This window comes from Macaca nemestrina, chromosome 14, assembly GCF_043159975.1.
Source record: "Macaca nemestrina isolate mMacNem1 chromosome 14, mMacNem.hap1, whole genome shotgun sequence".
In the NCBI taxonomy this organism is placed as follows: domain Eukaryota; kingdom Metazoa; phylum Chordata; class Mammalia; order Primates; family Cercopithecidae; genus Macaca; species Macaca nemestrina.
The window spans coordinates 109,538,482-109,564,562 of record NC_092138.1 but is presented as its reverse complement, the minus strand read 5'-3'; the positions used below and the strand labels follow the sequence as shown (position 1 = coordinate 109,564,562).

The 26,081-nt window shown below is 47.8% G+C and overlaps 2 protein-coding genes and 1 non-coding gene across 8 annotated transcripts; 2 read left to right on the top strand and 1 right to left on the bottom strand.

The window, feature by feature from the left end:
• The first annotated feature begins 30 nt into the window (after nucleotides 1–30).
• Nucleotides 31–3,748, top strand: LOC105463945 (ribosomal protein L12). Its single transcript, XM_011711422.2, has 7 exons — nucleotides 31–180; nucleotides 657–730; nucleotides 1,700–1,798; nucleotides 2,053–2,134; nucleotides 3,001–3,087; nucleotides 3,420–3,532; nucleotides 3,704–3,748. The coding sequence occupies exons 1-7, from the start codon at nucleotides 144–146 to the stop codon at nucleotides 3,707–3,709; spliced, it is 498 nt and encodes a 165-aa protein (XP_011709724.1). The 5' UTR covers nucleotides 31–143; the 3' UTR covers nucleotides 3,710–3,748.
• Nucleotides 1,676–26,054, bottom strand: LOC105463946 (zinc finger protein 79). Of its 6 annotated transcripts, XM_011711427.3 has the most exons (7): nucleotides 25,533–26,041; nucleotides 24,404–24,471; nucleotides 21,838–21,908; nucleotides 21,554–21,642; nucleotides 15,327–15,453; nucleotides 14,544–14,639; nucleotides 1,676–7,418 (listed from the first exon to the last, which is right to left on the bottom strand). In XM_011711427.3, the coding sequence occupies exons 4-7, from the start codon at nucleotides 21,584–21,586 to the stop codon at nucleotides 6,250–6,252; spliced, it is 1,425 nt and encodes a 474-aa protein (XP_011709729.2). In that variant the 5' UTR covers nucleotides 21,587–21,642; nucleotides 21,838–21,908; nucleotides 24,404–24,471; nucleotides 25,533–26,041; the 3' UTR covers nucleotides 1,676–6,249. The 6 variants fall into 6 exon arrangements, 5 of the variants coding, with proteins under 5 accessions (XP_011709729.2, XP_011709730.2, XP_011709732.1 ...); XR_011613000.1 differs by lacking the exons at nucleotides 21,838–21,908; nucleotides 24,404–24,471 and having other exon boundaries at nucleotides 1,676–2,922; nucleotides 5,263–7,418; nucleotides 25,640–26,054; XM_011711428.3 differs by lacking the exon at nucleotides 24,404–24,471.
• LOC112423525 (small nucleolar RNA SNORA65) lies at nucleotides 2,794–2,923 on the top strand. Its single transcript, XR_003014004.1, has one exon. It is a non-coding gene; the product is annotated as a small nucleolar RNA SNORA65 (small nucleolar RNA).
• Nucleotides 26,055–26,081: the final 27 nt, after the last annotated feature.

Genomic DNA, 26,081 nt, shown 5'->3' with positions numbered 1-26,081 from the left:
TCGCGATAACCGCGTTTTCCTCCCTATATCCGGCGTCGTCCGCGCGATTTCCGGTCTCTCGGCGTTCGGCTCGGAGGGGGCGAAGGTGCAACCTTCTTCGGTCGTCCCGAATCCGGGTTCATCCGACACCAGCCGCCTCCACCATGCCGCCGAAGTTCGACCCCAACGAGATCAAAGTCGGTGCGTGCTCTAGTTGTGGCCGGGGCTGCGGGATGGAGCATCCCTCGGCCCCGCCGCGCGTGCAAAGCTTTCTAATACGGGGCTCTTAAAGCAGCTGCCTCCTAGAGGCCTTCCCGGTGCTGCGCCGTCCTGGCCAAGCCTCAGTCTTTCTAGGCCTTAGCTTCTCCACGTGTAGGTGGGGAGGGAGGACCGAACCACCTGTGGCGGCTTGGGAGCCCGCAGGCCCTAGGGTAAGGCTTGTCTTCGGGCGTTTGGACCCACTGGCCTGGGTTCGCGGGCGACGGGGCTCTCTCCACGCCTCCGCGGTGTGAGGTTCGGAGCTGCCCACGCCCGAGGGAGGAGCGGGTGGCCGGCCTCACGCTCGGTGCTGTTTCGAGAAGAGGCAGAGGGTGATGTGTCCAGCCCCGGAAAGACGCTGAGAGGGCTGTGGCTCGGGGGCTCCCTCTGCAGAGACCCTAACCCTTCTTTTCCTCCAGTATACCTGAGGTGCACCGGAGGTGAAGTCGGTGCCACTTCTGCGCTGGCCCCCAAGATCGGCCCCCTGGGTCTGGTACGTCATCCCCGCCAAGGGGCTTGTTTTCACTTACAGAGCAGAGTTAAGCGCCGGCTCGTGGAGTCACGACTGTGCCAGAGGTGCCCTCGTGGCTTGGATTGTCACCCTCACTAGGCCTGAGCCACTGACTAGTACTAGGTACCTTAGGAAGGTCGTGCGTGAAACATCGAACCCGGTGCCTTTAAATTGTAATTAGCTCCATGTGTCTCCACTGTTGCTTTGGGGCACCTGAGGGGTGGGCCCAAGGGGGTTTTGAAGTTAGGAGTGGCTTAGTGACATTGGGCAGCCAATATCTGTATTTCCTCGTCAGGGAAGTGGGCATGGCATTGTTGGGAAGATTAAATGGGGTGTGGGTGAAGATCCAGTGAATGTTAACAGCTGTGTTGTGGATGTAAACTTAGCAGTTAATGTGGCAGGCTGTGCCTTATGCCTGCTGAGCAACTGCTGGCTTCTCCATTATTCTGTACTCTTGGATTTCCCTGAATTTCATTAGGCCTTTATGTAATCCTTGCACAGCGGTCCCCTGTCCCAAATGCTCTTCCCCATTGGTCTTTCTTAATCTGTATCTTAACTACTCTTCCTTGGCCCTTAGCTCAGCTGGCACTTAAGGGACACTTAGCAAATAATCAGACGCCCATCCAGGCAGATGGACGTGGGTGGTCTGACATGGGAACCTAATATTTTGAAAGCTCCTTAGGTGATTCTAATGTGAGCAGGGCTGAAAATCTCCCTCCTTAAGCACATAGGCACTTAGGAGGGGTCTAGATTCCATTGTGGCCAAGTCTGCAGTTTACAGTCCTGGACAAGACAATCCCAACCCCCAATTTATGCTATGGTGATAGCTGTGCTGAAGGTGGGAAGGTGCCCTTAAGTACTTGAGATGTTGCCAAGTGAGAAGTGGTGGGCAGGTTTCAAGGCTGTAGTTCACATCTGGACACCATGTTGATTACATTCCTTTATTTCTAGTCTCCGAAGAAGGTTGGTGATGACATTGCCAAGGCAACGGGTGACTGGAAGGGCCTGAGGATTACAGTGAAACTGACCATTCAGAACAGACAGGCCCAGGTATTTACTTGTGCTTGGTTTTGGGATTGGAGGGTGGGGGGACAGAGGTAGCAACCCTCTGGGATTCTTGAATAGAGTATTTCTGCCACCATTGGTGAGCTGAGTGATTTTACCTTGTTGGGGAGGCTCTGTCAAGAGTATGGACGTAGGGCAGAGACTTGGACAGTGTGTGGCCATGATTTTTGAAAGCCAGCATGCTTTCAAAAGCAGTATTCATTGGAGGTGGAGTATTAACTCAAGAATCTCCTCTGCAGATTGAGGTGGTGCCTTCTGCCTCTGCCCTGATCATCAAAGCCCTCAAGGAACCACCAAGAGACAGAAAGAAACAGAAAAACAGTGAGTCATCTTTTCCCTAGTTTGGTTTTGGCAATGGTTTGTGAGATGTTTGATATATATGGCTGTTTTCCCTTGAAGGAAACCTGGGGTTGACATGGCTATTGGGTGTTGATACGGTTAAGGCTGCTAGAGCCAGGTAGTATCAAAAAGTGCCATATATGCTGGGTGGCTCACACCTGTGTAATCCCAGCACTCTGGGAGACTGAGGCAGGCAGATCACTTGAGGTCAGGAGTTTGAGACCAGCCTGGCCAACATGGTGAAACCCCCATCTCCACCAAAAAATACGAAAATTATCCTGGTGGTGCTCGCCTGTAGTCCTGGCTACTCTGATGACTGAGGCAGGAGAATCACTCGAACCCGAGAGGTGGAGGTGGTAGCAGTGAGCCAGATTCGTGCCACTGCACTCCAGCCTGGGTGACAGTGAGACACTGTCTCAAAAAAAAAAAAAATGCCCACGTAGTCCGTGTGTGGGGCAGGCCCCAGTCAGTGCATGTAGGAGGAAGACGTCAGCAACAGTGACCTATAATCAGGAGAGCACATAGAGCCGGCAGGTACTGGGCAGTTTAACTGTCCCTGGCAATTTAAGCTTGTCATTTCTCATCTCTAAAACAGTTTCTGCCATGTCAGATTTGTGAAGGCTTGGTTTTGCCCTCAGCCACCCGCCACTGCACCTGACCAGGTCTCTGTTGGCTGGTGCAATCCAGTGGTGAGCTGATAGTAAACCCCAGCTTAGGAAACAGGGTTGTTCTTCATGTGGATGACTCTGTGCCGAAAGCATGGGAACAGCCTAGAAATGAAATGAAGGACACATGATCTGCTTTGGCTTCAGACTGTAACAGAGCTTTTGCTGTTTTCTCTTCTGCAGTTAAACACAGTGGGAATATCACTTTTGATGAGATCATCAACATTGCTCGACAGATGCGGCACCGATCCTTAGCCAGAGAACTCTCTGGTAAGAGCAGGACAACGTGTAACCGCTGTAACTGTAGTTGTGTTAACATTCTTCCCACTTAAAGGGTGCTCAGTGAGACCCAAGATGGGGTGCAGTTTTCTGAGACTGAAAGAATGGATGGCTCTTAAATTGGATGTGTTTAATCTGGGCATCAAGGACCCATGGAAGCTTTGCATTCAGGGTCATGGGACTAGATGGAGCTCTGCACTTTATTAGAGGAGCAGGAACCTCATTATTTCCATTGCCTGCTATGAACCCCTTGAGTATTCCCCAGTATGAGGATTATGAGGGACTGAGCCAGCACCTCCAGTGTCACCATTTCTTTACTAAAGGAACCATTAAAGAGATCCTGGGGACTGCCCAGTCTGTGGGCTGTAATGTTGATGGCCGCCACCCTCATGACATCATAGATGACATCAACAGTGGTGCTGTGGAATGCCCAGCCGTAAGTGACTTTTTTGCTTCATTTTCCATTGTTACAATAGGGGCAAAAGGGGGGCCACCCAATGTATTCACAGAGATAAGCTGGGAAGTTTTGGAAATGGTCACTGGTGGGGTTGGGATAATCCTTTTAAACTTTCCCTTTTACTGATAGACTTTTTTTCCTTTCCCACAGAGTTAAGCACAAAGGAAAGTATTTCAATAAAGGATCATTTGACAACTGGTGGATTTTTTGGTGTGGCGTCTTCCTTGAGGGAGCTAGCTCCTTTGTAGGGTAGTCAGTGGGGTCAAGGTGGCAGAGCCTGTGGAGAAGTAACAAGCACCTTATAGTGGGTAACAAAACTGCCCTGTATGGGCTGGGCTGCTTCAGAAAGGAAGCTTTTTATTTTTTTTTTGGAGATGGAGTTTCCGCTCTTGTTGCCCAGGCTGGAGTGCAATGGCGCGATCTCGGTTCACCACAACCTCTGCCTTCCATGTTCAAGCAATTCTCCAGCCTCAGCCTCCTGAGTAGCTGGGATTACAGACACATGCTACCACGCCCGGCTAATTTTTATTTTTAGTAAAAACAAGGTTTTGCCATATTGGTCAGGCCGGTCTCGAACTCCTGACCTTGATCTGCCTGCCTTTGGCCTCCCAAAGTGTTGGGATTACAGGCGTGAGCCACCATGCCTGGCCAGGAAACACTTTTTATAGACTATAGTGAAGCCTTTCCTAAGAAATGCTCTAACACAAAACCTGAACACATGGGGAGTGTAGCTGTCCATTCCTGACCAACTGAAGTTACAGTGGGTTGGGGGCCCAGGACCCATTTTGCTAGCCATTCCAGTGCACAGCCAGGGCTCAGAACCAGTGATGCAACAAATAAACCTGACCACTCTCCTGGACTAAGGATTAGTCCTGGACTAATCCTTTGGTTCTGTGAAAGTGAGATTCACGTCATCTGTTTAACTGTAAACTGTTATTCCAACCTTTTCTCTGAGCTCAGGTGGCTTACAGTATTTGCTGTCTCACCTTGTCTCAAGTCTCATCTTCCCACAGTTGTTCCTTCTGATCAACTTTCTAGAGCCTGTGCTCATCACTCCCTTTTGTTTTAAGATGAACCTTGAAGCACGACCTGGGAGAGGATTCTGGGTACTGGAGTAAAGGGAAATGGTGGCCCAGAGAAATTGATTTCCCCTTTATGACTCATTTGTTTGCACATTAGTTTTCGCCAGTGGTCTCTAGGTCAGTGCTTTTATGTCACCCCGGGTTGGAGAACTACCTTAAGTGGAAAGGACTACCTGGACCCCCTGAGTTAGGGAGAGGATTCTATTTCGGATACAGTGGCTTTTGTCCGTAATCCCAGAACTTTGGGAGGCTGCGGCAGGAGCATTCCTTGAGGTCAGGAATTAAGACCAGCCTGGGCAACATAGCCAGACACTTTCTCCAAAAAGCTAGCTGGGTGTGGTGGCTTGTGTGCCTGGCTACTTGTGATGCTGAGGTGGTAGGGTGCGGAAGTGGAGACTTCAGCAAGCTATGGTTATACCACTGCACTCCAGCCTAGGCGAGAATGAGGGGCTGGCACAAAAGCATTCCAGTGTCCTAGAAGGGACTGCACCAAGTCACCAAGGAAACAGTAAATAAGACAGTAAGCAGGCCAAAGGCAAAAGTCTGGATTGCTAATAGGAGGGGAGCACTACTGTTCTCCATGAGGGAGAAAGGAGAATGAGGAGCCGGGGGCAGTTGATGACTCACCTGCCTGAGCCCAGCATGGCTGTCACACCTGCCCATTCTGGGTGCTTCCTATTCTCCATGGAAAGGGATGTGCCTCCCAATTCATTAGCAGCACACTCTACCCTCAACACCAGTAACCTCTGGGTGGGCTCTTTTTAGTTGAGATGCAGTCTTGCTTTTGCCCAGGCTGGAGTGCAGTGTTGCAATCCTGGCCCACTGCAACCTCTGCCTCCTGGGTTCAAGTGATTCTCCTGCTTCAGCCTCCTGAGTAGCTGGGATTACAGGCACGTGCCACCGCACCCCACAAGTTTTTGTATTTTTAGTGGAGATGGGGTTTCACCATGTTGGTCAGGCTGGTCTCAAACTCCTGACCTTGTGATCTGCCTGGGTGGGCTCTTTCTAACAGTAACAAGCTCTACAAAGGCTGGGCCTGGCTGTGCTTTTCTGAGTTTTGGAACATCAAGGAATGTTCCCCAACTCAAGGAGATTCTGGTATTTCATAGTTGGCTCTAGAATCCCTTTTCTCACTTGTATTTGTATTTACACCCCTTGCCCCAAATTTGATGGTTTTTCAATCATTTCTGGCCAATGCTCTGAGTTCTTTCACAACATTTCTCATTACTTCCAGGAGAAACTGCCAGCATTGCCCAAAGACTTGGCTTTGATGTAGGAGCCAAGTTCTTTACTCATTGATTTGGTCACTTACTCCGAATAAACTCAGGTTTCTGGAATGCTTATCAAATAAAGTGCTCTGGCCCACTGAATAAAGGCAAACCTGCAACTGAATGGAGCCCTGGATCTTTTGATGCTTGCAGAAAGGTGTTATAGAGCTGAGCGTCCACACACAGCATGTGAAATAGTGGCTATTTACTGAATTGCATGTGCCTCTGGGCTGCAGACTCTAAGTTAGATGTCTTCAGATGCTTTCGAGCCTTTAGCATTTCTCATCCTCACCCATCTGTCCTGAGTCGGCATGTCCAGGACTCTCCACTTCCACCATGTTCCTGGTTACTCTCCGGCATGGAGTCTCTGATGTCTGATGAAGGCAGAGCTGCACCGGAAGGCCTTCCCACACTCGCTGCATTCATAGGGTTTCACGCCTGTGTGGATTCTCTGATGCTGACTAAGGGATGAGCTCTGGTTAAACGCTTTACCACACTCGTTACACTCATAAGGTTTTTCTCCGGTGTGGATTATGTGATGTCGAATGAGGGCTGAGCTCTCACTGAAGAATTTCCCACATTCGTTACATTTATATGGCTTCTCCCCAGTGTGGGTCTTTTGGTGGATTATGAGATTCGTACTCTGGCTGAAGGCCTTCCCACACTCGCTGCACTTGTAGGGTTTCTCCCCGGTGTGAGTCCTCTGATGGTTTGTGAGGTTTGCGCTCTGGCTGAAGGCCTTCCCACACGCAGCACATCTGTAGGGCTTCTCCCCAGTGTGAATCCTCTGGTGCTGAATGAACGCTGCGCAGTAACTGAAGGCCTTCCCACACTCGATGCACTTGTAGGGCTTCTCCCCAGTGTGAGTCCTCTGGTGGTTCGTGAGGTTTGCGCTGTGACGGAAGGCCTTCCCACAGTCGCTGCATTCATAGGGCTTCTCTCCGGTATGAATTCTCTGATGCTGAACAAGAGCTGAGCAGTCACTGAAGGCTTTCTCACACTCGCTGCATCTGTAGGGCTTTTCTCCGGTGTGAGTTCGCTGGTGTTTGGTGAGGTTGGCGTTCTGGCTGAAGGCTCTTCCACATTCACTGCACTTGTAAGGTTTCTCTCCAGTGTGAATCCTCTGGTGCTGAATGAGAGAGGAGCTCTGGCTGAAGGCCTTCCCACACTCATTGCACTCATAGGGCTTCTCTCCAGTGTGGCTCTTCTGATGCTGAGAAAGGGAAGAACAGTAACTGAAGGCTTTGCCACATTCATTACATGCATACGGTTTCGCTCTGTGAGGTTTCGTGATTTCCGAGTTCTTGAAGCGCTTGGTGTGCGTCTCACGTTTGCGAGGTCTCGCTTCCACGGGCATTCTCTGTTGCGGAGAGAGGACTGGTCTCAGGCTGAAGCTCTTCTCAAGCTCACTGGTCCTGTGGTCTGAATCCCCAGGGGGCATCTCTACATGTGGGTCTTGGAATGATTCTTCAGAAAGGGCTTGCTCTAGTGGTGATTCAGATACAATCTTCCAGCCTGGAAAAAAAAAAAAAGTGAGAAAAGCCGTTGTGTTCCCTTGGTGGAAGGAAAACCAAAGGCTGAAGGAGTCTGGCCAAGCTCTTACACACACAGGTTTGATGACTCACCTCCTTTCATAAGAGTGTAATGGAGCCTACTACCTACTGAATTCAAAGCCATCATAATGTTGTAGTGCAACGCATTACTCACGTTTGTGGTGATGCTAGTGTAAAAAAATCTACTGCATTGCCAGTCATATGAAAGTATAGCACATACAATTATGCACTGTACATAATACTTAATAAACAACTACGTTACCAGTTTACATATTTACTATACTTAATATATACTTTTAATTGAGACAGAGTCTCACTCAGGCTGGAGGGCGGTGGCATAGCCACAGCTCACTGCAGCCTCAGCCTCCTGGGCTCAAGCGATCCTGCCACCTCAGTCTCCTGAATAGCTGGAACTACAGGAGCACACCACCATCCCTGGGTAATTTTGATATTTTGGAGAGACAGGGTCTCCCCACATTGGCCAGGCTGGTCTCGAACTCCTGGACTTAAGTGACCCTCCCGCCTCGGCCTTCCAAAGTGCTGGGGATTAAAGGTGTGAGCCACTACACCCACCCTATACTATGCTTTTAATAGTTATTTTACACTGTACTCCTTCCACTAAAAAAAAAAAAGTTATCTGTAAAACTGCCTCAGGCAGGTCCTTCAGGAGGTTTTCCAGAAGGTACTGTTATCTTAGAGATGACAGCTCCATGCTTGTTACTGCCCCTGAAGATCTTCCAGTTGGACAAGATATGGAGGTGTAGACAGTGATATGCATGATTCCATCAGGTCTGGGCTAATGTGTGCGTTTCTTAGTTTTTAACAAGAGTTTAAAAATAAAAATAGTACTACACACACACACACACACATACACACACACACACATTTTGAGACAGGATCTCACTGTCGCCCAGGCTGGAGCACAGTGGCACGATCATGGCTCACTGCAGCCTCAACCCCCTGGGCTCAAGTGATCCTCCCACCTCAGCCTCTGAGCAGCTGGTACTACAGGCCTGTGCTACCACATCCAGCTAGTTTTTGTATTTTTTGTTGAGATAGGGTTTTGCCAAGTTGTCTGGGCTGGTCTCAAACTCCTGGGCTCAAGCGATCCTCCCACCTCAGCCTCCCAAAGAAAAATGTGTAAAGTAAACTTAGTGTAGCCTTAGTGCACAGTATTTCTAAAGTCCATGTACAGCAATGCCCTCAGCCTTCACATCCACCTACCACTCACTCACTCACCCAGAGTCCTGCAAGCTCCACTCATGGTAAGTGCCCTATACAGGTGTACTATTTTTTATCTTTTATACTGTATTTTTACCATACCTTTTATTTTTTTTTTTTTGAGATGGAGTTTCGCTCTTGTTGCCCAGGCCAGAATGCAATGGTGTGATCTTGGCTCACTGCAGCCTCTGCCTCCCGAGTTCAAGTGATTCTCCTGCCACAGCCTCCCAAGCAGCTGGGATTACAGGCATGCACCACCACGCCTGGCTAATTTTGTATTTTTAGTAGAGACAGGGTTTCACCACGTTGGCCAAGCTGATCTTGAACTCCTGACCTCAGGTGATCCACTCACCTCAGCCTCCCAAAGTGCTGGGATTACAGGCATGAGCCACCATGCCCAGCCTGATGTGGAGTTTCGCTCTTGTTGCCCAGGATGGAGTGCAATGGTGTGATCTCAGCTCACTGCAACCCCCACCTCCTGGGTTCAAGCAATTCTCCTGCCTCAGCCTCCCAAGTAGCTGGGATTACAAGCATGCGCCACCATGCCCGGCTAATTTTGCATTTTTAGTAGAGACAGGGTTTCAATATGTTGGTCAGGCTGATCTCGAACTCCTGACCTCAGGTGATCCACCCATCTCGGCCTCCCAAAGTGCTGAGATTACAGGTGTGAGCCACCACACCTGACCTTGAATTTCTATACACAGTCTTCAACCAGACTGCCTGGGTTCAAATCTGGGTTCCACCTCTTACGTGCTCTCTGATTTTGGGCAAACTGTGTAATCTTTTAAAACCTTGGATTTATCACCTGTGAAAGCAGCTCCCTCATATAATCACTGTGAGGATTAAATGAGTTAAGACACATAGAGGACCCAGAATGGTAGCTGAGACACAGTAAGTGCTATCTGCGTGGTTGTTACTCTGGACCTTCTCCTTATAAACCATCCTAAAGCATGAAGTAGGCTTCCCTCAGAACTGCAAGTGCACACCAATGCCCCCAGTCAACCAAGAGCACAGAGGCCCCCATTGCAGGCTGAGCGCATCTCCGTGTAACTTGGGAGTCCGATCATCTATGGGTTTGACAGTTTTTAAAAGCAGACCATCTATTTGCGTTTAAAAAAAAAAATCAAAAGAAGAGGAAGAGTGACAAGAAAAAAAACCAAGGGAAGAAGGGGCAATTCAGAGGACCACGTGATGCTCAGAAACGGCCTGTCCCTCAGCTCACCTCTCTCGAGTGCTGGCTCCAGTAGAAGACTGATGACATCTCAGGCCTGACACACCCCAAACAGAGCTAATCATCTCCCTTTTAACCCAGCACCTTTGTTAATCTTCCTACTTACCCAACTGTTCAGGCCAAAACCTAGGGTCATCCTTAATGCCTCCTCCTCTACATCTCACATCCAATCCACCAGCAAGTCCTGTTGGCTTTAACACCAAAATATGTCCTGACCCCTCTCTTACAGGCCACCATCACCTCACATTCCCATGTCTGCAAGAGCTGCCTCCTAACTCACCTCCCCGCTCCCATGCCTGACCCCTGAATGTCCATTCTTCACACATATGCTGCATTCTTTTTCACCAGTGTCACTTGCCAAATGCTGAATCCTTTTAAAACATAAATCTCATCCCTTCCCTACGTCAAAACTCTTTAATGGCTTATTTTCTTAGGTGACTAAAATCCAAACGCCTTACCATGGTTCCAGTGCCCCCGCACAATCTGTCCCCTGCACACCACTCTTCCTCGTGTTTACTAAGCTCTGGCCACACGGGTTTTCTAATCCTTAAGCAAGCTCATTCCCACATCAAGGTCTCAACATACGCTGTGGCCCAGAATGTTCCTCTCCTAGGTCTCCTCCACACAGCTGGCTCATCCCCTTCCTTCAGATCTCGGCTCCAATGTCATCTCCAAAGAGTCTTTCCTCTTCATCAGCTCTCCAACAGCTCCCTCCCCTCTATTCCCAACTCAGCCTTGTGCCCCAGTCACTAATCCCTTGTATTGCTTTACTTTCTTCACACAACTCATCACCATAAAAAGTAGATTAGTTATTGTTTGCTGTTTATGTTCTTCACGAAGATGTAAGCAGAGGCTATGTCCTCATCCCCCGCTCAACAAAGGGGATACATTTTACCCATGGCAGCTAAAATGATGCCAGGTACATACCAAATGCTTAATGCACATTTGCTGATTGATGAATGATTCAATGAATCAGAATTAGTACAACTCGCCAGCAGGGTCTGGGAAAGTGTTAACACCCACCACAGAAGTCCCTAAAATGAGCAGCAGGGAGAATGGCACTTTCAACTCCTGGGTCTGCCACTTGGGAGGGGTAGGGTAGAATAACCCAGGGCCCAGACCCAGCTCTCAGAGGCACAGCGATGCCCAGGACATGCTGTGAGTTAGAGCAGAGGCCATGTTGAGCTCCTCTAATGGCCAGAGTGGAAACTTGCGCCTGACGACTTCTGTTCACTATCATATAGCTTACATAACTCTTCAGTAGGCAACTTTTTTCATATATGTGTTAATTGGTGAAAGAAGAAAGACTTTATCATCTACTTTTTCATATATGGAAACATGACTACATAATTCAGTGGTGTGCCTGGAATCCATGTAGTTAATGCATGGCAAGCAGGGATTTTGAGTATATGTCTTTCATACTCAATGAGGTATTATAAGATATACGTGTATATGTGTGTGTGCGTGTGTGTGTATTTCACCCACAGTTCCTGGCTCATAACTCCCATAGCCACTGCTACAGTCTTTTTTTTTTTTTTTTGAGACAGAGTCTTGCTTAGTCACCCAGGCTGGAGTGCAGTGGCACGATCTCGGCTCATGGCAGTCTCTGCCTCCCGGGTTCAAGCGATTCTTGTGCCTCAGCCTCCCAAGTAGCTGGGACTATAGGCGTAGGTCACCACACCCAGCTAATTTTTGTATTTTTAGTAGAGATGGGGTTTCCCCATGTTGGCCAGGCTGGTCTCAAACTCCTGTCCTCAGGTGATCTGCCCAACTCGGCCTCCCAAAGTGCTGGGATTACAGGTGTGAGCCACTGCGCCCGGCCATTGCTACAGTCTTCTGTTAAAACGTCGGAGCACTTTAGGGCTCAGAACAGACTCTCTCTCTCTCTCTGACCTCCCCCTGCCCAAGCAGGACTCTAGTCTGACTGTGGCCGTACGACCCTCATTCCAGAGAAGATCCTGCCCCATACCCCGGAGGAAGGAATGCTGCACCGAGGCCAAGAAGAATCTGCACAGGAAGGCTCTGCCGGGTGTCCCCACTAGTCTACTTGTGTTCAATCAGGCCCTTTCTGTCCAATCTCATTACAACATGCTGTCCGTGCTTCAATCACGCCTATCCAGTGAATCAGAGGCCCAGGCAGGCAGGGTTTGGAGAGCTTCCAGAGAGCTGAACACAGGGAGGCTCCCGCAGGGCGGCTGTCCGGGGAAGGCATGAGAGCTCCCTGCACCTTCTCCATACCTCGTCCCATGCATCTCTTCATCTTCATCTTTTCCAAAATAAGTGCTTCCCCGAGTTCTGTGTCCTTTCTCTAACAAATCAATGTAATCCAAAGAGGGGGCGTGGGCACCCCAGTCTGAAGCTAGTGTAGTTCTGGAGGCCTGGACTTGCGACTGGTGGGAAGGGGCAGGGGCCACCTTGTGGGACTGAGCCCTCAACCCGTGGGATCTGATGCTATCTCCAGGTAGACGGTGTCTGCTACAAAATTAATTGCTTGCTTGGTGCGTGGGGAAACCCCACCCCGCTCTGCTCACGGACGTCTCCTACGTTGACTCCTGCTGTGTCTAGGGGCAGAGGTTGTGGTTTTCCGCTCGGGGCAGCCACACCCAGAGCTGCTTCTACTGCCCTACACTGCTGCCTCAGAGCACCTCCTCAGCGGAAATACCCCTTTCCAACTCCTGTTTCTAATGATGTGGTGATTTTAACCTTTGGGACCACTGTACTGGGGTGAACAGTGTCCCACATCATGTCCACCTCAAAGTACAGAATGTGTCCGTGCTTGGAAACAAAGTCTCTGTAGATGTAATCAAGCTAAAATGAGGCCATACTGGATTAGGGTATATTAATGCCCTAAAATGAAGGAAATCCAGACACAGGAGAATGCCACATGAAGACAGGGACAGAGATTGCAGTGATGCAGCTCAAAGTCAACGAACACTGAAGATTGCTGGCAACCACCAGAAACTTGAAAGAGGCAAGGAAAGATCCTTCCCAGAGCCTGCAGAGGGAGCCCGGCCCCGCTGACACCTCGGTTTCAGACCTCTAGCCTCCAGAACTGTGAGCGAATCAACTGCTATTGTTTTAGTCCACCCAGTTTGTGGTTATTTTTTATGAGAGCCCAAAAAAACGAATACAGCAAGCTTTTCAGGGTCTTGAACCCCTCTGAGACTATCATGAACACTCTTCCCAGAAAAATGCAGTTGTTCCCCTCACCACTAAACACTGCTCTCCATTTCTGAAGCTCCACAGAGGACTTCAGTCCTCTGTGTAGACTGTATAGAACACAGAGATGCCCAGGCAGGGGGGCCTTGGGAGAAGAAGGCAGCAGGGCCAGGGAGGCTCCCTGCCACAGGCAGTGTCAACAAGCATGAGTGGTGCCGGGCATGCCACAAGGGTGAGGTATCATGCAACAGGCTGCTTAGAGGATGGTAAGATGGGAAGGAGAAGAGGCAGCTCCATGGAATCATGCAAAGAATGCTCCCGGGGCTTTGTGCCGATTGCCCTATCAGCAGCAATAACTTATAACTCAAGAAATAAAGCAACAAATAGACAGGTTGCATCTCATTTTTATTTATTTTTTTTTAAGACAGAGTTTCACTCTTGTTGCCCAGGCTGGAGTACAATGGCACGATCTCGGCTCATTGCAACCTCCGCCTCCCAGGTTCAAGTGATTCTCCTGCCTCAGCCTCCTGGAGTAGCTGGCATTACATGCATCCGCCACCATGCCCAGCTAATTTTTTTGTATTTTTAGTTGAGATGGGGTTTCACCGTGTTGGCCAGGTTGGTCTTGAACTCCTAACCTCAGGTGATCCACCTGCCTCAGCCTCCCCGAGTGCTGGGATTACAGGCGTAAGCCACCGTGCCCGGCCCAGGCTGCATCTTTAGAAACATGTCAAATGTTGTCACCTCAAACTGGTTTAATTCATTTGTACCTTTGATGCCTTAAGTCTCAAACATCAAAAGTGACTGGGTCCCCAGGGAAAAACTGCTGAGGCCCTGCCAGAGGTGGCACCAGGGCAGAGGCTGAGAGAGACGAGGGGAGAGAGCTGCTGTGCATGGGTGGTAAGAGAGATGCAGTGGAAACTATGGTCTCCTTTCCTTCTGTTTTCCCTGAGTTTCTTAGTATCGGCCCTTTGGAAAATTCTGGCATGGCCACGCAGTAAGAAAGGAGGAGCAGAATGAATTAAGGGGTCAGATAGGGTGGCAGCAGGAGCTGTGACACCCAGTGGCATGCGTAAAGCTGGCACCTAGGATCCTCAGTGAGGGAGACCCCAAGCAAGGAATGTGCCAACAAAGATGACTCTTGCTTCCCAACAATAAGGAAGGATACTCTTTGGAGGCCAGGGACATCACATGTGCCCCCAAACACCTCCCAGCCCTGGGAGCCTCCGTAAGGATGAGGTGAGGAAGAGTGTGTTTTAGAGGCAGACAGAGCTTGCTTCAAATCCCAGCCTTGCCACTATCTAGCTGTGAAGCTTTGAACCAGTGAGCCAGCCTCTCTCAGCATCATTTCCTCATCTGTAGAATGGGGTGATAGTGCCTACCTCACAATTGTTATGATAATCAAATGCACTCATGTGTGATTTAAAGGGGCTTTTGCTCCCAAGACTCCCATTGGCTAAGTGCTTGCTCACATACCTGGAGAGGGACTTCGCACGTCTTCGCCCTCCAGCATCCATGTGCCTTCCCTTTGTTCCAACTGGGAGTTCATGCCAGGCTGGGAAACTGGAAGTCCTATTCAACGGGAAAAACAGGCTTTAGAAATTGTAAGTAAGTATGAACAGCCACCCAGAACTCAGGGGAGAGCAAGCAGCCCAGTCGGATTGTTCACTTCATTCAGACGGCAAATACTTACTGAGCACTTACTTGGTGCCCGCACCAGGGGCTACGGCAGTACATAAGAGAGATGGTGCCAAAGTCTTTTTAAACATCCTTTTAATTGGAGAGACAGGGTCTCACTGTGTTCCTCAGGCTGGTCTCAAGTGACTGTTCCACCTTGGCCTCCCAAAATGCTGGGATTGCAGGTGAGAGCCACCTCACCCGGCCAAGCCAAGGCTGTATAAAACATTTCTGGAAGGAGCTAGGAAACAGCCTCAAGGAGGGGTCAAGCCAGGGAGCTAAAGCTAAACTCACAAGTTCCCAATTTAGGAAGATGGAAACTTACTGAACATAGAGGAAATGACCTGAGGGTTACCCCATTCCTCCTGGGAAATGAGAGAATGGGGAGGTGCAGCCTTGGGGAAAGCAAAGGGAAACTGCCTATTTGCCAAGTGGGCATGCAGAGACCTTCCCCAAGAGAACAAGAGGAATAGACACCATCGCTCTGGTACATCACAGCTGTCAGAAGGCCCTACACACTGGAAAGCAAGTGCCATGGATTTTCAGAATTGAGTGAATCGAAATCTTAAACCATTTCCTTACCTAGTAGGACAAGGTTCCTGGACTTTTCTGGTATCCCCTCCTTGTACCTCTCCCTCGGAGTAGACACGAGGCACCTCCACCCTTCTTGTGCAAAAGCTACTGTCACACTGCTGAAGAATGTGGATCCCTGAAAAAACAAGCACATTTCATCTTGCCAGTGGCCTTAGGATCTAGGGTGATGGGGTGGTTAACGTTGGCGGTTTTGGGGGAGCTAGAAAAGTCTTCGAAAAGATTCAGGTCTCTGGGTAGTTGAAGAAAGTGGCCGGCTGCAGTGGCTCGCACCTGTAATCCCAGCACCTTGGGAAGCCAGGAGGCGAGGCAGGTGGATCACTTGAGGCTAGGAGTTCAAGACCAGCCTGGCCAATATGGTGAAACCCTGTCTCTAATAAAAATACAAAAATTAGTTGGGTGTGGTGGCAGGTGCCTGTAAGTCCCAGCTTCTCAGGAGGCTGAGGCAGGAGAATTGCTTGAACCCGGGAGGCAGAGCTTACAGTGAGCTGAGATCGTGCCACTGCACTCCAGCCTGTGTGACACAGCGAGACTCCATCTCAAAAAAAAGAGAAAGCCTTTATTGATCACCAGCACTGCAGTGCCTAACACTAAGATAATCTGACATACACACACATACACACTCACACACACCACTGTCTCTTGTCTTCACACATTTATAATTCTAGTAGACTTTACGTATAAATAAAGTGTGTGTGTGCGTGTGAAGTAACTGGGCAAAAATTAATGGGTGCTTGGGACTTGAAGAGATAATACAGAAAGAGCAAAATTAGAATGTGAGTTGATACAGTGAAGAGTCAGGTGCAAATTATCAGAGAAATGTGAAAGATGAATTTTCAGAACATTTAACAAATATTTCTGTGAACGCAGATATCACCCAGTACAACAGGAGAGCCAAGTATGCACACAATCAAATGTAGCACGAGTCAAAGAAACAGACTAGTTGCCAGGAGAACAGAAAGGCGGGGAGGAAGGACCACAGAGTGAAGGCAATTACTGAGCTGGCCTTGAAGCAGAAGGTTTCCAGATGGAGCAAGAGAAGGTTATCCAAGGCAGGAGAAGCACCATGAGCAGAAGCATGGAGGCGAGACAGTCCTTGTGTGTTTAGGAAATGGCAGGCAGTTTGGGTGGGGGGATGAAGCGTGGCAGAAAGGTTGTTGAGGTCAGAATGTAAAAAGCCTTGAATCACTTGATAAATGTGATGCTTTTATGCCTCAGGCAACAGGGAGCTGCTGGAAGGCAACTGTGTCTTGAGATGGAGGCATGGAGAGGTGGTTTTAAGAACTTCAACAGTGTCAGTGTCAAGTTGAGAGAGGATCCTGCTTGAGGAGAGGGACTAGATGCAAAGCCAGAAATGAACTTTGTGAGAGAAGAGTTGAGAATGCATCAAAGATGTTTCCTGCTTGGAAGACCAGACAGATGACAGTGTCATCACAAAGAGAAGAAACATGGGAAGAAGGGGTCTGTTAGCAAGGGAACTAGTTTGTTTTGGGGCCCACAGAGTTTAAGGTGGCCATAGGAAATCCAGGTGCAGATGTTCTATCACAGGTGAAAACATGGATCTGGCGTTAGGAGACTCTGGGCAGGAGCTATAAGGCACGCAGATCAGGTGAAGCTCTTCACATAACAAAGCGGCACCTACTCCATGTAATGCATCCTCTGCTAGGTACAGGGCGTGGGGGCAGGGGGAGCCAGATGGAAAGCGAAGAAACGAATCAGGAGATAACACAGTATTAACCTAATGCAGAAATCGTCTCCTGGCCAGGCCTCACAGGAACCTCAAACCAACAAAACGCAACAGAGACACCCATCTTCACCTGCTGTTCCTCGTCTGTTCCCAGCTCAGGCAATGGGGCCTTTGTTCACCTAGTTGGCCAAGCCAGCAACCTGGGTGTTATCCTCTCCTTTCGTGCGGCATCAATCCCTATTGATTCTTCCTCCTAATATCATGAGAATTCACCTGTTTATTTCCACTCCCCTACCACTGCCTTGCAAACCAGCAACAATTTCCATATTGGAACCAGTCTCCGGGCCTCTGATTTTACCTGCTCTTCCAATCCATTCATCACACCGAGAGGTTCTTTCAATGGAACAAAGAGGGTCACCTTTTAAAATGAAGAAATATTTATGCAGGTGGATCACCTGAGGTCAGGAGTTCTAGACCACCCTGGCCAACATGGTGAAACCCCATCTCTATTAAAAATATAAAAAACTAAAAAATATTTAAAATCTTTGTGTAACTTTAAAATAATCAAGAAAGTAACATCCATTATAAAGATATAATGTCACGAACCAAATAACAAAGGAATATATAATACGTAAAGAAAAAGCTGCAGGAAATGCAAAGAGAAATTTAGAATATTAGGATTTTGAGAGATGTTAAAGTAACTCAGTCATTGACAGCCCAAAGTGAATAAACAACAAAAAGAATAAAGACATGGAAGATGCAACAATTTAATAAGGTTGAGCTGACAGAGCTATCAAACGCTATATCCTGCAATCAGACTGCGCTGGCATTTTGTGTTGACAAGAGACACAAACTCCATCCTCATAAAGCACAGACCAGCCACATAGGCAGATAAAGAAATCAAAATCATAATTTTGGAATATCTAAAAAAATAAATACACAGCCAGAAACTTTCAACGTAAACAAGGAAGGAAGAAGGGGAGTTAAGGATTCAACTCGAGAAGTTAAAAAATGAATTTTTTTTTTCTTTTTTGAGATGGAGTCTTGCTCTGTCGCCCAGGCTGGAGTGCAGTGGCGCGATCTCGGCTCACTACAAGCTCTGCCCCCTGGGTTTACGCCATTCTCCTGCCTTAGCCTCCCGTGTAGCTGGGACTATAGGCGCCCGCCACCACGCCCGGCTAATTTTTTTTGTTTTTTGTATTTTTAGTAGAGATGGGGTTTCACCGTGTTAGCCAGGATGGTCTTGATCTCCTGACCTCGTGATCCGCCTGAGGCCTCCCAAAGTGCTGGGATTACAGGCGTGAGCCACTGTGCCCGGCCAAAAAATGAATTTTAAAATAAACCTGAGGAAAGCAGAAGCAAAGGATTAATAAAGAAAAAATATATTAATAAAGAGCAGAACTGACAAGGAAATCCAAGAGCAAATTTTAAAAACGAAAATAAAGAGCTAATTACCTAGTCAAGAAAAAAGGACAGTTACTACTCTCATAGGACTATGTGAAAGAAACATGTGTTAGAGAGCAGGGCACTGGCACAAAAACAGACACACGGACCCAGAAAGGAGAACCTGGAAATAAAGCCGCACACCTCTAACCACCTGATCTTCAACAAAGTTGACAGAAACAAGCAACGGGAAAAAGACTCCCTACTCAATCAATGGTGCTGGGATAGCTGGCTAGCCATATGTAGAAGAGTGAAACTGGGCCCCTACCTTTCACCATCTACAAAAATTAACTCAAGATGGATTAAAGATTTAAATGTAGAACCTTCAACTGTAAAAACCATACAAGAAAACCAAGGAAATACCCTTCTCGACCTTGGCTCTGGCAAAGAATTCTTGGCTTAAGTCTTCAAAAGCAATTGCAACAAAAACGAAAACTGACAAGTGAGACCTTACTAAAGAGCTTCTATACAGCAAAAGAAAACTATCAGGGCCAGGCGCGGTGGCTCATACTTGTAATCTTAGCACTTTGGAAGGCCAAGGCAGGACGATCACCTGAGGTTAGGAATTTGAGACCAGCCTAGCCAAAAAGGTAAAACCCAGTCTCTACTAAAAATACAAAAATTAGCTGGGTCTGGTGGTAATCCCAGCTACTCAGGAGGCTGAGGCATGAGGATCGCTTGAGCCTGGGGGGTGGAAGTTGCAGTGAGCTGAGATTGTGCCACTACACTCCAGACTGGGTGACGGGTGACAAAGTGAGACTCTGTCTCTTAAAAAAAAAAAAAAAAAACAACTATCAACAGACTCAACACACAACTGAAAGAATGGGAAAAGATATTCAAAAATTTGCATCCGACAAAGGTCTAATCTCCAGAATCTATAGAACTTAAAAGCAACAAGCAAAAAACAACCACGTTAAAAAGCAGGAAAAGACATGAGCAGATACACTTAAAAGACATACAAGTGGCCAACAAACAGATGAAAAAATGCTCATCATCACTAACCACCAGAGAAATGTAAATTAAAACCACGACGAGATATTCTGTCACACCAGAAATAATGGCTAATATGAAAAAGTAAAACTTAACAGATGCTGGTGAGGCTGCAGAGAAAAGGGAAAGGTTGTAACTGCTGACGGGAAAGTTAACTAAATTAGTTCAGTCGCTCCGGAAAAACAGTTTGGATAGCTCTCAAAAAACTTAAAACAGAGCTACCATTCCACCCGGCAATCCCACTACTGCGTAAATACTCAAAGGAAAAGAAGTCATTCTACCAAAAGATGCATGCACGCGCGTGTTCCTCATTGTGCTGTTCACAACAGCCAAGACATGGAGTCAACCCAGGTGCCCACCAGTGCTGGTCGAGATAAAGAAAATTCCACGTGTGGAATAGGAAATTCATGTGGAATACGATGCAGCCATAAAAAATGAAGTCATGTCCTTTGCAGTGACATGGACGCATCCGGAGTCCATTACCTTAAGTGAATTAATGCAGGAAGAGAAAACCAAATACTGCATGTTGTCATTGCTAAGTGGGGAAGCTAAACACCAAGTATATATGGACACAAAGATGGGAACAAAAACCACTGGGGACTACTAGAGGGAGGAGAGAGAAAAGGGGGCATCAGCTAAAAAACCTATGGGGTACTAGGCTCCCTACCTGAGTGATGGTATCATCTGTACCCCAAACCCTGGCATCACATAATACAACCATTTAACAAGCCTGCACACATACCCCTGAATCTAAACTAGTAAGGTGAAATTATTTAAGAAAAAAAAAAAAGAATGTGTTAGAAATGATTTGGTAAAATGTGCAGTGAAATGGGAGAACGTTCATCGAATTCTGCTAAGTGAAACAGAAACATGACAGAGCAGAATAAACCCACTTTGAGAATATGAGCTGGGCACCGTGGCTCAAGCCTATAGTTCCAGCACTTTGGGAGGCTGAGGCGGGTGGATCACTTGAGGTCAGGAGTTCCAGGTCAGCCTGGTCAACATGGTGAAACCCTATCTCTACTAAAAATACAAAAATTAGCCAGGTGTGGTAGGGCGCACCTGTAATCCCAGCTACTTGGGAGGCCGAGGCAGGAGAATCGCTTGAACCTGGGAGGTGGAGGTTTCAGTGAGCCAAGATTGCACCACTGCACTCCAGCCTGGGCGACAGAGCAAGACTCCAAAAAAAAAAAAAAAAAAAAAGAAAAGAAAAGAGAGAATATGATGGAAAGGAAAGGACACAAATCAAAATGTTAGATGCTATCTTTTTGTGGGATTAAGAGTGATTTTTAACTTTTTGTGTTTTCTCTATTTTCCAGGTTTTCTGTGGTGAACATGAATTACTTTGTTCATTACAGAAAACTTGTAAAAAACAAAACAAAACAAAACCAACAAGCGGGTGATCGGGTGGGATGGCCCACACCTGTAATCCTAGCAGTTTGGGAGGCCAAGGCTGAAGGATGGCTTGAGTCCAGGAGTTCAAGACCAGACTGGGCAACATGGCAAAACCGTGACTCTACAAAACTTAAAAAAAAAATTAGTTGGGCATGGTGGCACGAGCCTGTGGTCCCAGCTACTTGGGAGGCTGAGGTAGGAGGATCGCTTGAGCTCAGGAGGTCGAGGCTGCAGTGAGTTGTGATTGCACCACTGCACTGCACCCTAAGTGACAGACTGAGGCCCTGTCTCAAAAAAAAATAAAACAGGCCAGGCGCGGTGGCTCAAACCTGTAATCCCAGCGCTTTGGTAGGCCGAGGCGGGCAGATCACTTGAGGTCAGGAGCTCAAGACCAGCCTGGCCAACATGGTGAAACCCCATCTCTACTAAAAATACAAAAAAATTAGCTGGGTGTGGTGGTGCGTGCCTGTAATCCCAGCTAACCGGGAGCTGAGGCAAGAGAATCGCTTGAACCCAGGAGGTGGAGGATACAGTGAGCCGAGATCATGCCGCTGTACTCCAGCCTGGGTGACAGAGTGAGACTCAGTCTCAAAAAATAAAGAAAGAAAAAAAACAAACAAATGACAACAAAAAACAAGCCAACCCTACCATTAATATTAGGGGGGAAGAAAAGGATGCCTCCCAAAGTTAATTTCCTACTTACCCGGGGCCCAGCTGTGAGGAGACCAGCAGCCATTCCTTCCTCTCCTGTGTTTTCCTCTTGGGGAAGGGCAGGGTCTGGGGAAGGTAGTACTAAAGAAAGAGAAGAAAACGAAAAAGGTTAAAAGCAGTTTAGGAAGTCACCAATTCTCACTGTGAAGAGGGGACGTAGCAGGTACCAGGGCACGTGGGCTGAATCTGCAGACCTGCAGTGTGATGTAAATTTCTCCATTCCCTCCTACCTCAGAAATTCCATCAACTCAGGCATTAAAGTGTTAACAGACTCACAAGTATCTATGATCCGCCACTCAGCAGCAGTGTGAAAATCATGTAACCTCTCTAAGTCTCATTTTTCTCATCTGCAAAATGGGGATAATAATCCCTTGTAAGATTGCTGTGGAGATTAAAGGAACATACAGACAAAGCACTTGGCAAATGCCCAGCATTTAAGTATACAGCTTAAAGAGATTATTACTTAGTTCTTTGAAGAAAGTGGCTCTGCAAATTTAAGGCATTTGCTTAAATGAAGAGGTCTGGGCAGAGAGTCTCACATCACACCATATATAAAAAGTAACTCAAAAAGAGATCAGAGACCTAAAGTTAAGTAGTAAAACTCTTGGCTGGGTGCGGTGGCTCACGCCTGTAATCCCAGCACTTTGGGAGGCTGATGTGGGCGGACTGCTTGAGCCCAGGAGTTCGAGACCAGCCTGGGAAACCTGGCGAGACCCCATCTCTGTTAAAAATACAAAAATTAGCCAGGCGTGGTAGTGCATGCCTATAGCCCTAGCTACTTGGGGGGCTGAGGTGAGAGGATCGCTTGAGCCAGGGAGGTCGAGGCTGTAGCAAGCTGTGATCATACCACCGCACTCCAGCCTGGTTGACAGAGACACTATTTAAAAAAAAAAAAAAAAAAAAAGGGTAGAACTCTTGGAAGAAAACCATACATCTTTGAGAGTTTGGATTAGGCAATGAGTTCTTACATATGACACCAAAAGCACAAGCAGCAAAAGAAAAAATAGGTAAGTTGGATTTCTTCAAAATTAAAAACTTTGTGCTCCAACAGGCCCTGTCAAGAAAGTGAAGAGGCTGGAGCCCAAGAGTTCGAGATCAGCCTGGGCAACATGGTGAAACCCCGTCTCTACTAAAAATACAAAAATTAGCCATGGTAGTGCACGCCTGTAGGCCCAGCTACCTGGGGGGCTGAGGTGGAAAGACGGCTTGAGCCCAGGAGGCAGAGGTTGCAGTGACCCGAGATCACACCATTACGCTCCAGCCTGGACAACAAAGCAAGACTCTCCCTCAAAAAAAGAAAAAAAAAAAAAATTTAGTTATTGACTGGGTACGGTGGCTCACACTTCTAATCCCAGCACTTTGGGAGGCTGAAATGCTGGCTTAGCACATCACTTTCTGTGTGTGGTTTTTTTTGTTTTTGAGACGGAGTTTCCCTCTTGTCGCCCAGGCTGGAGTGCAATGGCACAATCTCGGCTCACTGCAACCTCCAACTCCCAAGTTCAAGCGATTCTCCTACCTCAGCCTCCCGAGTAGCTGGGATTACAGGCATGCACCACCACGCCCGGCTAATTTTTTTTTTTTTTTAAGTAGATGGGGTTTCACCACGTTGGCCAGGCTGGTCTTGAAGTCCTGACCTTAAGTGACCTGCTTGCCTAGGCCTCCCAAAGTGCTAGGATTACAGGTGTGAGCCACTGCGTCTGGCCCTACTAAATTCTTAAATGGGCAAAAGATCTGAATAGCTATTTCTCCAAGCAAGAGATACAAATAGCCACTCCACACATGAAACTCAACATCATTCATCATTGGGGAAAAGCAAATGAAAACCACAATGAGAGAACACATCACACCTACTAACATGACTATAATAAACAAGATGGAGAATAACAAGTGTTGATGAGGATGTGAGGAAACTGGAAACCTCATACACTGCTGAGAATAGAAAATGATGCCGCCACAGTGGAAAAAGTTCAGCAGTTCCTATGAAAGTTAAACAGGGTTGTATGACACAGTAATTCCACTTCTAGGTATATGCCCAAGAGAAATAAAACATACACACATAAAACTTCACTGAAGAATGGATACACAAAATGTGATCTCTCCGTACAATGGAGTATTATTCTATCATAAAAAGGGATGAAGTACTGACACATGGTATAACCTGGATGAACCTTGAAAATGATGTGCTAAGCGAGACGCAAAAGGTCACATATTGGCGAGGCGCAGTGGCTCACGCCTGTAATCCCAGCACTTTGGAAGGCCGAGGCAGGTGGATTGCCTGAGGTCAGGAGTTCAAGACCAGCTTGGCCAACATAGTGAAATCCTGTCTCTACTAAAAATACAAAAAATTAGCTGGGTGTGGTGGCAGGTGCCTGTAATCCAACTACTCGGGAGGCTGAGGCAGGAGAATCACTTGAACCCGGCAGGCAGAGGCTGCAGTGAGCCGAGACTGCACCATTGCACTCCAGCCTGGGCAACAAGAGCAAAACTCCGTCTCAAAAAACAAAACAAAACAAAAAAGTCACATATTATGAGTCCACTTATTTAAAATGTCCTAGGCAAATCCATAGTGACAGAAAGTAGATTAGTGGTTGCCAGGAACTTGTGGAGAAATGAGGGACTGGGGAGTGACTGCTAAAGGCTACAGGGTTTCTTCTTCAGTTAACAAAAATGTTCTGGAATTAAATAGTGATGGCTGCAAAACTGTGAAAATACTAAAAATCACCAAATTGTTCACTTTAAAAGGATGAATATTACGGTATGTGAATGATATCTGAATAAAACAAATAAATAGATCTGGATTCCGATCTTAGGACAGACCTTTTCTTACTGAGAGTTATCTAACCTGACAGCACTTCCTTTCCTTTTTTGTAGTATGGGGAAGATGACCATCTGCTCTGCTTTCTCAGGTCTCTGGGGAAGACAAAACAAAATGCTGGATGTGAAATCGCACTCTCTACTCCTCAAGTGCAAGACCAAATATAAGGACCTCTTGGCCAGGAGCAGAGGCTCACGCCTGTATTCCCAGCACTTTGGGAGGCGGAAGCCAGTGGATCAATTGAGGTCGGGAGTTTGAGACCAGCTTGGCCAACATGGTGAAACCCCATCTCTACTAAAAATACAAAAATTAGCTGGACGTGGTGTCGGGCACCTGGAGTCCCATCTACTCCGGAGGCTGAGGCAGGAGAATCGCTTGAACCTGGGAGGCGGAGGTTGCAGTCAGCCGAGATTGCGCCACTGCACTCCAGCCTCAGCGACAGAGCGAGACTCCGTCTCAAAAACAAAACAAAACAAATCAAAAACAAATATAAGGACCGCTTGATCTTGGAGACAGCACCAAATTCTGGATGTAAAATTGCACGTGTAGAGTAACAGACCAAATACAGTTGATCTAGGGGGTGAACAGCACAGGTGTTGGTGGTTAAGACTTAAAAGAGGTTGCCTGCTTACACATTTGTTCTGTACCACATTCGGGGTGCTTTCAAAAGTGTTATTTCATTTGAGGATCACAATTCTCAGAGGTAAACAAAGTAGTTAACGTTATTTTGTCCTTTCTTCCATGGAGAAATACGGGTTAAGAGACCTGGCTGGTACCTCACAGCTTTCACAAGAACCTGTGCCTTCTAACTGCAAATTCCCCTGTCCTCCACAACTTCACAATCCTACTGGGCTGGCCTGCCCTCAAACTTTCCCGGGCTTCCAGGGATCCCTGGCTGCTTCGAGAAGGGCTAGAAGAAGAAAAGCGACAGAGGAATCCTCAGGAACCCACTTCTCCCTACTCTCCACTGTCATTGGTCCATCAGGCAGACTGGGGTACGTGGCACAATACTCAGAAATCACGCAGGTATGAGGTCCTCAAACTTTTTTGACCCCCGAATTCTTTACTCAAAAAAGGATTGTAGGGGCACATGTTCTCAGGATCTCCTGGGGCTGTGTCACAGGCAAAGAAAGAAAAAAGGATTGTCTCCAACTACCTGTAAGAGAGATAAAAAGAGTTCTGATCCGGCTCACACAGCGGCAGTCGTGGGCAAACGAAGCAGCAGCCGATCTCTTGACGATCGCTCCCTCTACCACTCCTCACCTCCTTCCTTCAGCATTTGAGTTCCACCTCGCGCCACAGCCTCCCAGCAGTTCTCTGGAAGTCAGGGTCTATCTAGAGCAGCCCCCACCCCGTTCTGCAGGGCTGCTCCGAGGGCTCCCAGGCTGGACTCTTCCTCTCCAGCCACTCCCCGTACAGGCACGGTTTGATCCTGCGGTGCTGGGTCGCGGGAGATCGGACTGGGCCTGCCCGGCTGGGTGTTCCACTCCGTCTCCCGAGTCACAGGTGGCTCGGCCTCAAGCAGAACCCGGTGAAAAAGCCGCTGCCGGCTTTCCGAAAACGACTGGCAACTGGCAACTGTCAACAATTGACCGGCAACCGCTAGAGCTCAAGAACCGCTATGCAGGTACTGCCCAACACTAGGTCCCGGCTCCGGCGCCAGAGGGACGCGCCTGAGTGGCGCCACTTCCGGTCATGCGCACAC